Below are 13053 nucleotides of genomic sequence, written 5' to 3' on the forward strand. Positions count from 1 at the left end.
TGTCAAACCTGATGAATATTTGTTGTATTGTTGTTTGTTCTTAAGCCTCCAGTAGTGGGGACTCCTGCACAATGCTTCTCATATGGTCTGTTCTGGAGTTTTCTTAACCTTTTCATTGCGATGCTTTACTTCGTGCCTCATTTAAATGGCTTTTTTTCTTCTATTTTTCCCCCTTCAATTCTCATTTTCTGTCCAGCATACCATAAACTTAGCAACCAGATATTCTTCCCTATTTAGCAGTAGACTTGTAGCATTTTGGTTGTTTCCAGAAATGGGGCTTCTAGCATACTCTGGGCAACCTGTTACTGTGTTATTACCCTCATCATAAAATATTTCTTCCTTATATATATTCTGAATATGCCTTTGTTTAGTTTAAAACCATTACCTGTTTCCTATTGCAACAGCTCCTGCTAAAAAGTCTGTCCCAAATTTGATTATAATTTCCCTGATAACCCATCATTTGTATAGATAAAATAAATAATTCATCTGATCTGTCATTTTTCTGTTGAATTTTCTTAACTAGTCATTCTTCCTATTCTCCACTGAACTCTTTTCAATTCTAATAAAAGATGAGCAGTAACTCTGAAAAATTATAAATAATCCTGCAGGACTTCGTGATGGAGCAATTAAATAGTAGATGCAAATCAGCGTAGATTACTCCTAAGTGAAGGACATTGGGGAAAAAAACCAAAACTTAAGTTCATATTCAAAATAATTGACTGTGAGCTTGCCATTCCATTTCATGTTCAAGACCTCAGGATATGAGGAGAAAACATCAGCTCAATTTGTAGCAGTTATCAGTAAAGCAGAAGCTATAATGGTTTAGGAGGGATAGAGGACAAAGTAGAAATCATGCTGTCATGATGCTACATTTGGAACTATCTGATGTTCTTATCCCTTCCATAAGGATGTAGCATAATGGAAAATATTCAGAGAAATTCAGGAAAATACTGGCCAATGGTTGGGAAAGGTTTACAGACAGAAAGACAAAATAATGTAGGACTGTTCAGCTTCATGAAGGGGGATAACAGATTTCTAAAGGACATGTGTCACAGGTAGGGACTGACCATTGTCCTCACCAATGCAGAACTAAACACATCAAATGAAACTGTCAGGTTTAAACCAAATTAAAGGAATGGAAAGCTGGAGAGGGACTTATTACAAAGGCATGTAGTGAAAGGGAAAGGGGTAATAGCTTCAAAGGGAGGGTGGGCTTAGATTGAGTCTTTATTTTAGAATAAAATTGAGACATTAGGTTTATAAAAAAGTCTTTACTGTGAGGATGGTGAGGTTTTTGAACATGTTACCCAGAGGAGCCATAGATGCCCCGTGGTCTTCAGGGCAGCCAGGACAAGGGATGAGAGATGGAAAAATCTTGACTCCATGTTTCAGAAGGCTAGTTTATTATATTATGATCTATATTATATTAAAAAAAAACCACACTAAAGTTATACTAAAAAAACAGAGAGAAAGATACATCAGAAGACGAGACGGGAATAGAAAGGAATGAATAACAAAGGCTTGTGACTCCCAAAGAGTCCGAACCAGCTGCCTCCTTGATTGGTCATTAAGTAGAAACACCTCGCATTGACCAATCAAGGAAGCACCTGCTGCATTCCCCACTAGCAGATAGTAAATTGTTTACATTTGTTCCTGAGGCCCTCTCAGCTTCTCAGGAGAATAAAATCCTGACAAAAGGATTTTTATAAAATATCATAACTACAATGCCCCATCCCTGGAAATATTTGGGGACAGGATGAATGGGACTTAGAGCATTCTGGTCTAGTGCAAGGTGTCCTTGCCCATGTGGGAGGTTGAGACTAGATGAACCTCCTCTTAAAATTTTAGCAACCCAAACATTCTCTGATTCTTGATGTAGCAAGTTAAGATTGTGGCTCTTTCACAAGGTTAGTGATGTGTATTTATTACTGAGTACAAGACGAGATGGTAAAGAAGACAAAAGAACCACTAAAGTTAATTAAATAGATACTTGTTGATGAAGAGAGGAAGTATGAAATGACTAATGACTGAATTCTGGAGGAGTTTCTGGGGAAAGACATGTTTGTCATGGTTATAGTTATGTGCCTTTGCAATTGTTGGAGACAATCTTACTGAGATTGATGCAGCTGTAGTAAAATAATTTTATATTCTGCCTTAATTTTTATATGTATTCTAGTCATTTTTTCTTTCTTTATCATTCTTTGTTTGCCGTAAAAAAATGTAAGGACACAGTATGTTTTTGTGGCACATGTTGATTTACATACAATCTGAGAGCCTGTGTGTTAACAGCTAGCGTTTTTCATATACTGTTTCAGCCCATGACAGTAAATCAATACCATGTCAATTACCTGTGTACCTGATTTCAGTCAAATGAAAGGTCTAGTCTTACTCTATGACTGGAACCAATTATTATACCTATTGTGCATATATACCATCATGTGCACCTGGCACTGCAGCTCTTTTAGAAATATAAATTATCTTTGATGCTTCACATCAATTTAAGATTACACAGTGAGAATTCTGAGGCTATACCTTTTTATTCTCTATTATTTTTTCCTGAACTTACATAGTACAGGAGAAATAAATGGAGAGTCAGTATATTTGTTGTTGATAGAACAAGTAGTTTCCATCTCCTTTAAAATGATAGAAAACATAGTAATCCTAACAGATATTTCTTTATTGTGATTTCTTTACATCAATAAAACTGCAATTTAAGAGCTAGACCTCATCATTCAAAAAGAAACTTTACTAAGTTCTTCGATATATGTAAGCTGGTATGTTTGCAGAAGAGGGTGTTTTTCACACAATAGTTCATGGTATATAAATATTGTGCATGTTTTATCCATTTCCTCCTTACTAGATGAGTCAGTGAGACAAAAGTATTTTCATTATTGTTCTTGAAAAATCAATTGAGGTAGAGAGAGACCAACTTTTCTTTTGTCCCTGCTTTAAGAGGGGATTTTAGACTAATCAATTTCAGGAGGTTCCTGCCTATTTGTTTGGGGTTTGTTTTTGAGATTCTCTGATTATAAAGGAAGATCAGGACCTGCATTTTTCTAATCCTTATTTAGTGCCTGAGTTTAGGCCTTTCTTCGTTAGTTTCATTTAGTGTTTTCATAGGAAATAATCTGTTTTATTAGTTTGTTCAAAAGTTCATAGGAAATAAGTGGCATATCAGAAAAGAACTTATATCTATGACTTCTACAGGGCATAGTGACAAAAATCAAACAAATTGAAATGAGATGTGTTTGGGTTGTTTTAAATCTTAAATGTTAATTTTTTTAATGATTCTCTTTTAAATTTGCAAGATCTATATGTGTGCATTTATTTGGTGACAAGTGGCAAGATTTTTGTTTCTTTATTGCTTTAACTTGTTCCTCACCTTAGAAGATACTAGTTGTTTTGGGAGGTGAAACATATGTGTTAATTAATAATAATCAATAGTTATGTTCATCTACAAAGCTCAAAAAAAATTCCTAATTTACTGTGGGATAAATGAAGTAAAATTGTTGTTCTTCTTTCACAGGGTGCAAGGGTACAAAACACTGCCAAGAATTTAGGAGTGAGGGATCGAACGCCGCAGACTGCACCAAGGTAACTGATTCTTTGTGTCCTAGACCATGGTTTTGTCTATTTTGTGCCAAATTCAGTCCTAGCTGCTCAAAAGCTAACAGTAAACATTGACTGTATTTTGCTCTAGATGGTAAGATTTGGCTCTTAATGTACATAAAATCAGTTGCACTATTAGCCATACAATTTTACTTTAAGTGATTAGTTGCAGAAGTCCAGGCTATGTAGCACTTCAAAACATGCCCATTTTTGAAAAGAATCTTACTTCCTGTTAATTATGAAAACACTGGAGTTAAGTCCTTCATCACTTGTAATATTTAGTGGGTTTGGTCTGACTAGATCCATAACCCCATTTTAATGAAATACTGTACTGCAGTATCTCAGCAAAATCATGTTCTAGTTGCATTTGGGGATGATGTAGTCTTTCTTTATCTCTTTCTGAAACATGCATTACAATGAAAAATGGGTTATTCTATATTTATCCAGCTTTTTAATGTTGTGGATTGCAGGTGCTGGAAATGTTGCTTTAAAAGCCCAATACTTTTAAATAAAAATAACCAAACAATTCCTAATTTGATCTTAAAATGGTTAGAGCAATCCATAACTAATTTAAACTGGGTTTTACTGATATAAACATAATGTTTTTGTTGACTAATGAGAACACATTGAATGAGCTAGACATATATGTAAAATACATAACAGATCCAATGTGGTGTTTAAATTTCAGTAAGGAAACAGGGAATTAGTAAAACCTGATTGAGATGACCGTGTGAATTTGATTAGCTTGGAGTCCAGGACCAAAGATCACTGATCAGATGTCTTGTCTTGTGGGAATTCATGGTAATAAAGTAGCATTTTGTTACATTAAAAGCAATTACAACATTAGTGGGTGAGGACTTTTCATATTTTGAACAGTATGATTTGAGCCTTAAATGAACTCCTTAATGACATAATTCTGGAGACAGCCAAAGAATTCTTGCAACACAAACTTCTCCCATCCCAACATTGACAGAATGTTTATCTAGATTCAGAGTTTTTGTGATAAAGGAAAAATCTAAGTTCTCAAAAATTGAAACTTAGCAATAAGATTTTTTAGCATTGCATCTGTGGAAAAAAGACTGCCTCTTTCCAGCTGAAACTCCCACAATGTAGCACTGAAATGCTGAAGAAGAATGATGAGGACATAGGATAGACACACGTACCTGGCACGCTTGCCCATGAGCAGCAATAGCAATGTCACAGGACTATCCCAGACCTCTGTGGTCAGGGCATTACATGCACAAGTCATAATTGTCATCAGCATGACACTTTTGATGTATAGCTAAACAATACTATGGCTTCTCAGTTCTCTGCTTTGAAAACAATTTTATATTTGGTTTCAATTAACATCACTTGACAGGGTTCTCTTGTTGTCTGCAACTGCCACTGTTTCTGTTTTCTCAGCTGATGGTTGTATAATCTCAAATAGTTGTTCCATATATATTGACCCGGAATAGGCTATTTCTGCTCTCTGGCATCTTCAGCAACTTCAGATCCTTAGAGATTTATGCAGCCTTATCATTAGTTTGCTTCAGAGTTCCTTTGTATCACATTCTCTGAAGACAGTCTCAGTGATTACTGCTATAACCTGAAGAATACACAGACCTTAGTACTTGGGGCTGAATTTTTCTGCACTTTACTCCATAGAAATTAAATATTGCTAAAACATCATCAAGTATTAATCCCACTGCAATTACTCTAGATGAGATTCTGACAGTAATTTTATCTGTCCTCTGCCCACTTTGAATATTACTGCTTTTTTATGCCAGCAGAATCAAATAATTCAACCCCTGTTTATTCTTCTCCGCATCCTTGTCTGTATAAAGATCAGACCTTATCATCTCATCAGTCAGTATAAAAATATGAGATATATGTGTATTCCCTTATATATAGCTCCCAACAGATGTTTTGCTATCCACACAATGCGACCTTAAATGATTTTGTTTCTGAATCTGCCATATGACTATGTGGAAGAGCCCAATGATCTTCAGAACACATTTTGGGGGAGATTTCTCTTTATTATTCCTCCAATGATACATTTTCCCAGAGGAATATGCGTAATCTCCAAATGAGATCATGTCTATGGCTGGTTCTAATTGCTGTGGTTTCAGAGGAGATACTGTATGCTGGACAGGAGTACAGAATAAGGGGTGCGAGGTCAGAATGATTGCCTTTTATTTTCAGTATTTCTGTTGTTAGGGTAAAGTTTCAAACACCTGTTAATAACCAAGTCTTTTCAAAAGGGATTAATAGAAGTCCAAAAACCTTTACAAAAGGAATGGCTATTTCAATTTCTACTGGGGTAATAATTTGAGCCAAATCTCGTATTATCATTTTTTGGCTTGTATTATTATTATTATTACATCGCTCATTTAATTATTACATGGCTTGTATTAATATAAAATGGCTCGTTTGATTATGGCATGGCTCGTTTGATTATGGCATGGCTCGTTTGATTATGGCATGGCTTGTATTATTATTGCATGGCTCGTATTATTATTGCATGGCCTGTATTATTATTGCATGGCCTGTATCATTATTGCATGGCCTGTATCATTATTACATAGCTCGTTTAATTATTACATGGACCTTTTAATTATTACATGGCTAGCTCGTATTATTATTTTATGGCTTGTTGATATATTACATGGCTCGCATTATTATTATATGGCTTGTTTAATTATTATTACTGCTGTTGACTTCATCCATGAAGAAGCAGAGGGAGAGAGAATTTAAAATCTGCATGCTAGTGTCACATGTCTGACACCTGTTTTACGTGCTTCAAGCAGCACCATTTCTTCAGGGAAATATTTTTTGAGAGGTTTGACTGGCCGAGACAAAACCGAATTGGAGGCAATTACATTCATCAAGCAGCTTTTCCAATTGAGAAATCCAGGGCAACAACTGCTAATAGGAATTATGTAGGCATCTTCAGTGCAGAAATAGGAAATTTTTCTGTATTGACATGTGTTTATAAGACTGCTTATACATATGTGTTTTAATGATTCCACTTTCAATGTAAACAAAGATTTTATTAGTTTTACATTGAAGGTATTAAACTGAATTCCTACCTTTTGTTTTGCAATGCAGAAAGATGTAGCTTTAGTTTGTGTTCCTTAAATTTACTCATTTTAATAATGACCAAGTTCTCAGAATAATAATTGCTTTATTTGTTTGTCATTGTCAGATTATACAAGCTGTGCCAGCCACCACCACCTGTTGGAGAAGAATGAGGAGATCTGCTCCAGAAAACAACCCAGTAATAGCCTTTAGGATACTGGGATTATATGACAAAAACCCAACTGCACTATAGCAGTATGTCCCTGCAGCTTTGATAAATAAGAAAAGAAAAAATTTTTTACTCAGGACAAAGGAAGAAATAATGCCCTAAATATTACCTACTGGCATTGAAAGATGTCTTCCCAAAAGCATTTCTGAAATCTGTGCACTCCAGCCTTATACTCATAGTACAGTACTCTTCCTTGGGAATTTAACACTGGAATCAGATTAATTTGATGTGTCTTCTTCAGCCACATGATAGGTATAGCCAGAAGCTTGAAAAAAAGTCTTGGTCAGAGGGAATGTCTTCACTTGTACACTATGCACAATGTGATCTTGTGGAAGCCTAGATAAACTAGGCTTGATAATGAGCATGCACTTCATATGGGGCCCTTTGCACTCGAGAAAGCTTTTGTTTCCTGTCACCATCATAATTTCTTAGAATGTTTACTGTTTCAAGAATATAATGTGAGGTTTAAAGATGGAACACTCATTTCAGAATTGTGTTTAATGGCTGCAGGCAGCTGCTGTGGGTGTGTGCTTGTAATCAGTAAACTCAGCCATGTCTGAAGCAGTGCTTGTCACACTGCTTTGGAAGGAGGACCTACAATGGCATTAGGAATGCCTGATGGTATGGCATATAAGCTAAAATTCTGCCCTTTTGCAGCTGCCATTATAATGAAGGAGGAGGATGAGTCTGATTTTCATCCATTGTTAGGCTGGGTTTCAGACTCTAATTGATGTTTTGCATTATTACATCTCTGCACTTCAGAGTTTTCCGGAGTTGTGCATTTTCTTCTAGAATACTACACTAACAAATCTACATAAGGCAGAGCTGAGTCAATATTGTTAAACTGGAAATGACTGGTTGAAGTTCAAGCATAGTTTGGGATTTTGATGTTTAATGCTACCATTTTCCACATTTTGTCAGATTTCTTTTGTATAGCATCTCGGTTCTTTGGAGTGGTAATTGTTATAGATTTATTTTGAAATTGTACTGACTATTTTGAGAGCCCAGGGAGAATTTATCTGCATTTGGCTGTTCTTTTGGCCAAAGAATTTTCATTTTCAAATGCCCCCAAATGAGGATTTATATATGAGCACATTAAAACAAAAACTGTGTTCTGAAATAGTTCTACTTGTAGCAGTAGCTATGTAATCCATTAGAGCAAGACACATACTGTCTGAATAAAATTTATTTTTTGTACAACAGCGGCCTGTAGTTATGCTGTAGCAATCAAACCTCACAACATAATTTTTGCCTTTGATCTAAATATTTATTAATCTATCAATCTACAATGAAATAAGTGAGAATTCAAAAGGAACTGTACTCTTGAAGAGAGTAGGTTTTTTTAGAGGATATTTAGGGAACTTGTTACTTTCCTCCAAAGGAGGAATTAGAGCACCTACCTTTTTCAGTATTCTAAATGTTTTTACACAGACCTTAACTTTGCTAAGAAAATAAATATTTTTATATATCCACAGATATACATGTCTACACATATATGTACATTTCAACATGTATATATTTATGTAGTCATATCAGTTACTGGTCATACTATAAAAAGAGAATGTTTGCCTAAAACTATGACAAAGGCATGCAGTAATGAACATTCCAGTAACAACTTCACCTTTGTGCTTTAAGGTTTACTCTCTTTCATAGTTACTGGAAGCTATTGAACCATGATCTTTTTGATTAAAATACTTAATACACAAAAGCAAAAGCAAAATGAAAAAAACAACAAAAAAATTACTTTTAAAGGCTTTTGTCTAGCATGACCTAATGCTTACACATAAGAAAGAGTTACGTTTTCTATAATTGCTGTTCTATTCAGGATCTCATTCTTTCAAATGTGTTTCATTCAGAGTAGCAGTATTGGCTATGGTAATTCCTGCTCCAGGCAAAAGCACCAGTAATTTCAGTTTCTGCTTGTTCAGACATCAGAAGTACAGAGAAACCATAAGGACCTCAAGCCAAGGGTGTGCTGCTGTCAGCCTGGCTCTGAGCTCACATCTTCCTGTGAGGTTTCCCCACATGAGGTTTGATTTACTATGAGGGAAGTCAGCTGTTGGCTGCATGGAGCCGCTGAGCCTGTTGTATACAATAAAATAACCTAGAGGACAAAATCTGTTGCATGTACACGCACTATTATAACTAGTAATTGCTTTTTTATATAGCATTGAAAATGGTAGGAGTGTAAATGCTCCAAAATAGTCTCCCTGTATAATATGATAATTCCTGTTTCATTTTGTTGTTGAAATAATGGGATAATAGACATTTGTAAGGGACAAATAATTATAAGCCACTCACTGAACAAAATTTTTTAGCTGTTGTTTCATGAGTGTGCATGAGAAATCTTGACCTCTTATTTTGGTCATTTTATATGTAGCTTTTGGTCCTTTATTCTTTTTTTCCCCCTCTAGAGACAGTTCTCAAAAACCTATTAAGCATTATGAGCTTTATTGGTGACCCATACTGCAAAGTGTCTATTTAGCCTGGTATCAAAGAAGCTGAGAAACTTAAGCCCTGGTTTTCTGGGATTGCAGATAACATATAAAAATATGATTCCACAGTAACACACAGAATCAATTAGTTTGGAAAAAATCTCTGGGATCCTTGACTCTAACTTATCGATTGAGTTCCAACCTATTTTCAGAAAAAATAGGGTATAAATGGCCCCCTTACTGTCTGTTAGAAAATGAGGACCTGATTTCTCAAAATGTTCTTCAATGGCCTGTATGAAACATGGTGTAGTATTCAGATTGCTTTTCTTGCCCCTCTGCTTGCAGAGCACACTGCACATTCTAACACCATTCTGTTGACTTCTATTAACATTAAGTGGAATTTATTGTTCATTCTTAAAATATAAATTTACATATGTTCATTATTGAAGCTGTTTATCTTGTTTGGTATATGTTTGGATGTATTTATTCCTTATACAAAATGCACTTGTAGAGTAAAAAAATTATCCATTATCATCACAGTATGTTTATCCTCTTATAAACTCACAGGTGACAAGAAGAGATGACCAGGAGTGGTGATTTACAAGAATTGTATCACCTATAGCTTTGTAAATCTTTGCTTTGACAGAAACGGGTTATGCTGCCTTTTTTTACAACAATGTGTTGTATTGGTTTAGGGAAAGCATTCTATATGTAATTTTTACTTTTTACCCCAAGGAAAGTGTAATTCTTCTGGGAATAAATTCAAGGATCTAAGAGTCATACATTACCAAATACTACCATGATTCAGTGCTAGCCTGGGAAGGGAAGGTTGCAGGCCCAGGAACAGCTGAGTTGCCATGAGTTGCCATAGCATCCATGCTTGGAGGAAACATAGATTTTAAGTATAGCTGAGGAGATTTGGCCTGTCTTTGTAACCATCATGTATGAATAATAGGATGTTAAACAGTCTTTAGTCTGAAATGGCCATTGATCCACTCTAGTTCCCCAAATTAGTTATTTTTAATAGCTATTTTCCTTGTAGATTGTAAATGTAAATAAATATAAAAATGTATATAGTCCACTTTTGCAATGTCAAACTTTACGTTTAGAGATCCATTTTAAAGTAAATATTCCTGCTGTCAGCTGAAGCAAGCAACCAATTTCATGTCTACTGAGACAGTTGGAATCCTTAGTGGCGTTTTGGGTAGATTTCACTGGGTTTTAGCAAATGCATCAGGTTTTTGGGCTGGTTTGTGTTTGTTTATTTTAATGCAGTGAGTAGTGGTCAGAACTCCTCTTCTACTGGTTTAGAGCCAAGACAATTAAACTTCAGTCAACAAGGATTTACAGTAGTCATACCTAATTTCATTTGTTCGACTCCATTAAGGGAAAAAAAAATTGGCCACTTTTATTCATCTGTTTTTAGCCAGAGAAATTAACGAGCATACATGTTTTATTAATTGATTGTCAGATGTAGTGTGTGTGTATATATATATATATATATATGTATATATATATCTACATCTACATATTGTTCCATCCTCTTTACTTTACAGCTCTTTCATGGATATGTCTTCCAGCATTTTACGCATATTTTGTGCCATTTGTGTTTAACAGTATGAAAAGATAATGCATTGCCTTATGTATTTTATCTCTGTACTTGATAAATGCAGGTAGTGCTTTTCTAATTGTACTCCAACAGTACTCTGGCATTGGTCAATTAGATGTGCAGTACATACCTGACTCAGGATACCTGGATTTTTCATCATTAGGTTTTGAAGTATAAAAAGATATTGAACTCATATTTTTGTATGCTGACAATTGTGTAGGATTTTTTTATATACTGTATATATCAACCAAGTTTTCCTAAAGAAATTTTATTATTATGAATGTTTCCCTTTTCCCGCTAGATGTGGGTATATGTTTTCTTGTTACGTATAAATGAATATACAGCACGCACAGTCATGCAGATGTTAACACCGGTGAGAAATTTCAGATTATCCAGAGGCTAATCAAGCTTTTTTTTTTTTATGTTTTTCTCTAAAAATATGTATCTCCATACTAGAAATCTACTTTAAAAATAACTTCTAGTTCAGTTTGAAAGTCCAATAGAGTGCTCAAAGGAGTTGGGACATTTCTGCAAGTACTTAGATTTGGACTTCCATGGGAATACCCACAATATCATCTGTGTGTGTGTGCGTGTCCTATCTGCAGTACTATGTGCCAGATTTAAAAATCTAAGCAGCCTTATTAACTTCTTTACACCCTGTATATAGTGTATGTAATTTGGTTATACTTGTGTTACACTTTAAAAATGAACCTAATTTCTGCATTGAGTATTGCACACATTTATCAAATTATGAATATATTTTGTAACATCTCATTAAGCACAAGAGACCATTTGAAATATTATGAGAAAGAGACTGCTTTGAAATATTATGTGTAAGTACAGCCATACACAGAATGTTTCAGTCTGCTTTTGTTTGAAAACAATCAAACTGGCAGTTCTGTGGGTAGTTGAGTTTGTTGGAAGTAACTTTTGGAATTAAAATCCTTGGAACATGGATTTAAATTACTTTTTCCTTTATTTTGTAAAGTGCCTCTGTAGCATACTTTGAATCAGTTACTATTATGGATTATGGATAAAACTAACACTGTGTACTTTTAGATCTATGGTTTATTTTTTTAGTTACATAGTAAAGACTGGAATGGTAACAATGTATTACAAAATGTCAGAGAGCAATAAAACCGTTCATAATATGGCCACTGCTAACCTCTTTATTTGAAAGCAAGAAGTAAATTGGGAGGGAGGGGGTTGAGAGTCTTTAGCCCTTTCTGTGTGCCTGCCTAGGAATTCCGCTGCAGGAGAACAGAAATTAAATTTCTAGAAATAAATGTTTATAATAAGAATCTCTTCTGCAAACCCAGGTCCAACCTAGGCTCATTGCTGGTAATTGAAATATATCTTTATAACCATTGGAAAACTGAACCCTGCATGAGCAGTAGCCCATGGCTTTAGGCAGCTGTACTTTGTGAAGGCTGGAAGAGACACAGGCATGGACATGGAAGTTGCTTTTTGGCCCTGTGGTGCCATCACTGTTCCACGAAACTCTGGAATATTCACCACTTCTGCACTTCTTTGTCTGAGGACTTTCTGCTTACTGCTGTGTGCAAGGGTAATCTGACAAACATAGTGTGGAGTGTTGTACTCCTTGTACTAAAAAAACACCTATAAATGACTGATCCTTTAGAGGGATCTTTTGGGATCCCAGGGGGTTGAGGAGTTGCACTTGTACTGTTTCTTTTGTAGGACTTGAAAGCTGATGACCTATTAGATCTTGCAGAGCAGTTGTCTCTATATGTGAGTTCTGATTTCTACATGATTGTGATCAATGGAGGTTCAGGACTGACAGGAACAGTGCAGACAGGACCAAAAGCAACTACAATTACTTTGTAAAATCCTTTTTGTTTTCTACCTTATGCAAGCAAGGGGGAGGATGTAAGTATTTCTGGATAACTAGACTTGAAAGACAGATTTTTTTTTTTTCTTCTGTCTATGTATTCATCTCTGTAATTTTGTGAAGGGAGGTAGCATGGCATGTTAAAGTATTTAGCAGCAGAGGTGAACACAGGATTTCAAATACAGTCTGCTTTTCTACCATTTCAAGTTTCTTTTTTCAGTGCTCCTCATTTCTGTGGTCTTGCTGCCATGAATACCTC

The 13053-nt window shown here is 35.3% G+C and overlaps 1 protein-coding gene across 1 annotated transcript in view; it reads left to right on the forward strand.

Moving 5' to 3' along the window:
* PREX2 (phosphatidylinositol-3,4,5-trisphosphate dependent Rac exchange factor 2) overlaps positions 1–12099 on the forward strand; it is a 171693-nt gene extending 159594 nt beyond the window's left edge. The window contains exons 40-41 of the mRNA XM_038129126.1: positions 3527–3594; positions 6797–12099. Of these exons, the coding sequence (XP_037985054.1) occupies positions 3527–3594; positions 6797–6842 (114 nt within the window). The 3' untranslated portion in view covers positions 6843–12099. The remainder of the gene's footprint in view (positions 1–3526; positions 3595–6796) is intronic.
* Positions 12100–13053: the final 954 nt, after the last annotated feature.

This window comes from Motacilla alba, chromosome 2 (genome assembly GCF_015832195.1).
Source record: "Motacilla alba alba isolate MOTALB_02 chromosome 2, Motacilla_alba_V1.0_pri, whole genome shotgun sequence".
In the NCBI taxonomy this organism is placed as follows: Eukaryota; Metazoa; Chordata; class Aves; order Passeriformes; family Motacillidae; genus Motacilla; species Motacilla alba.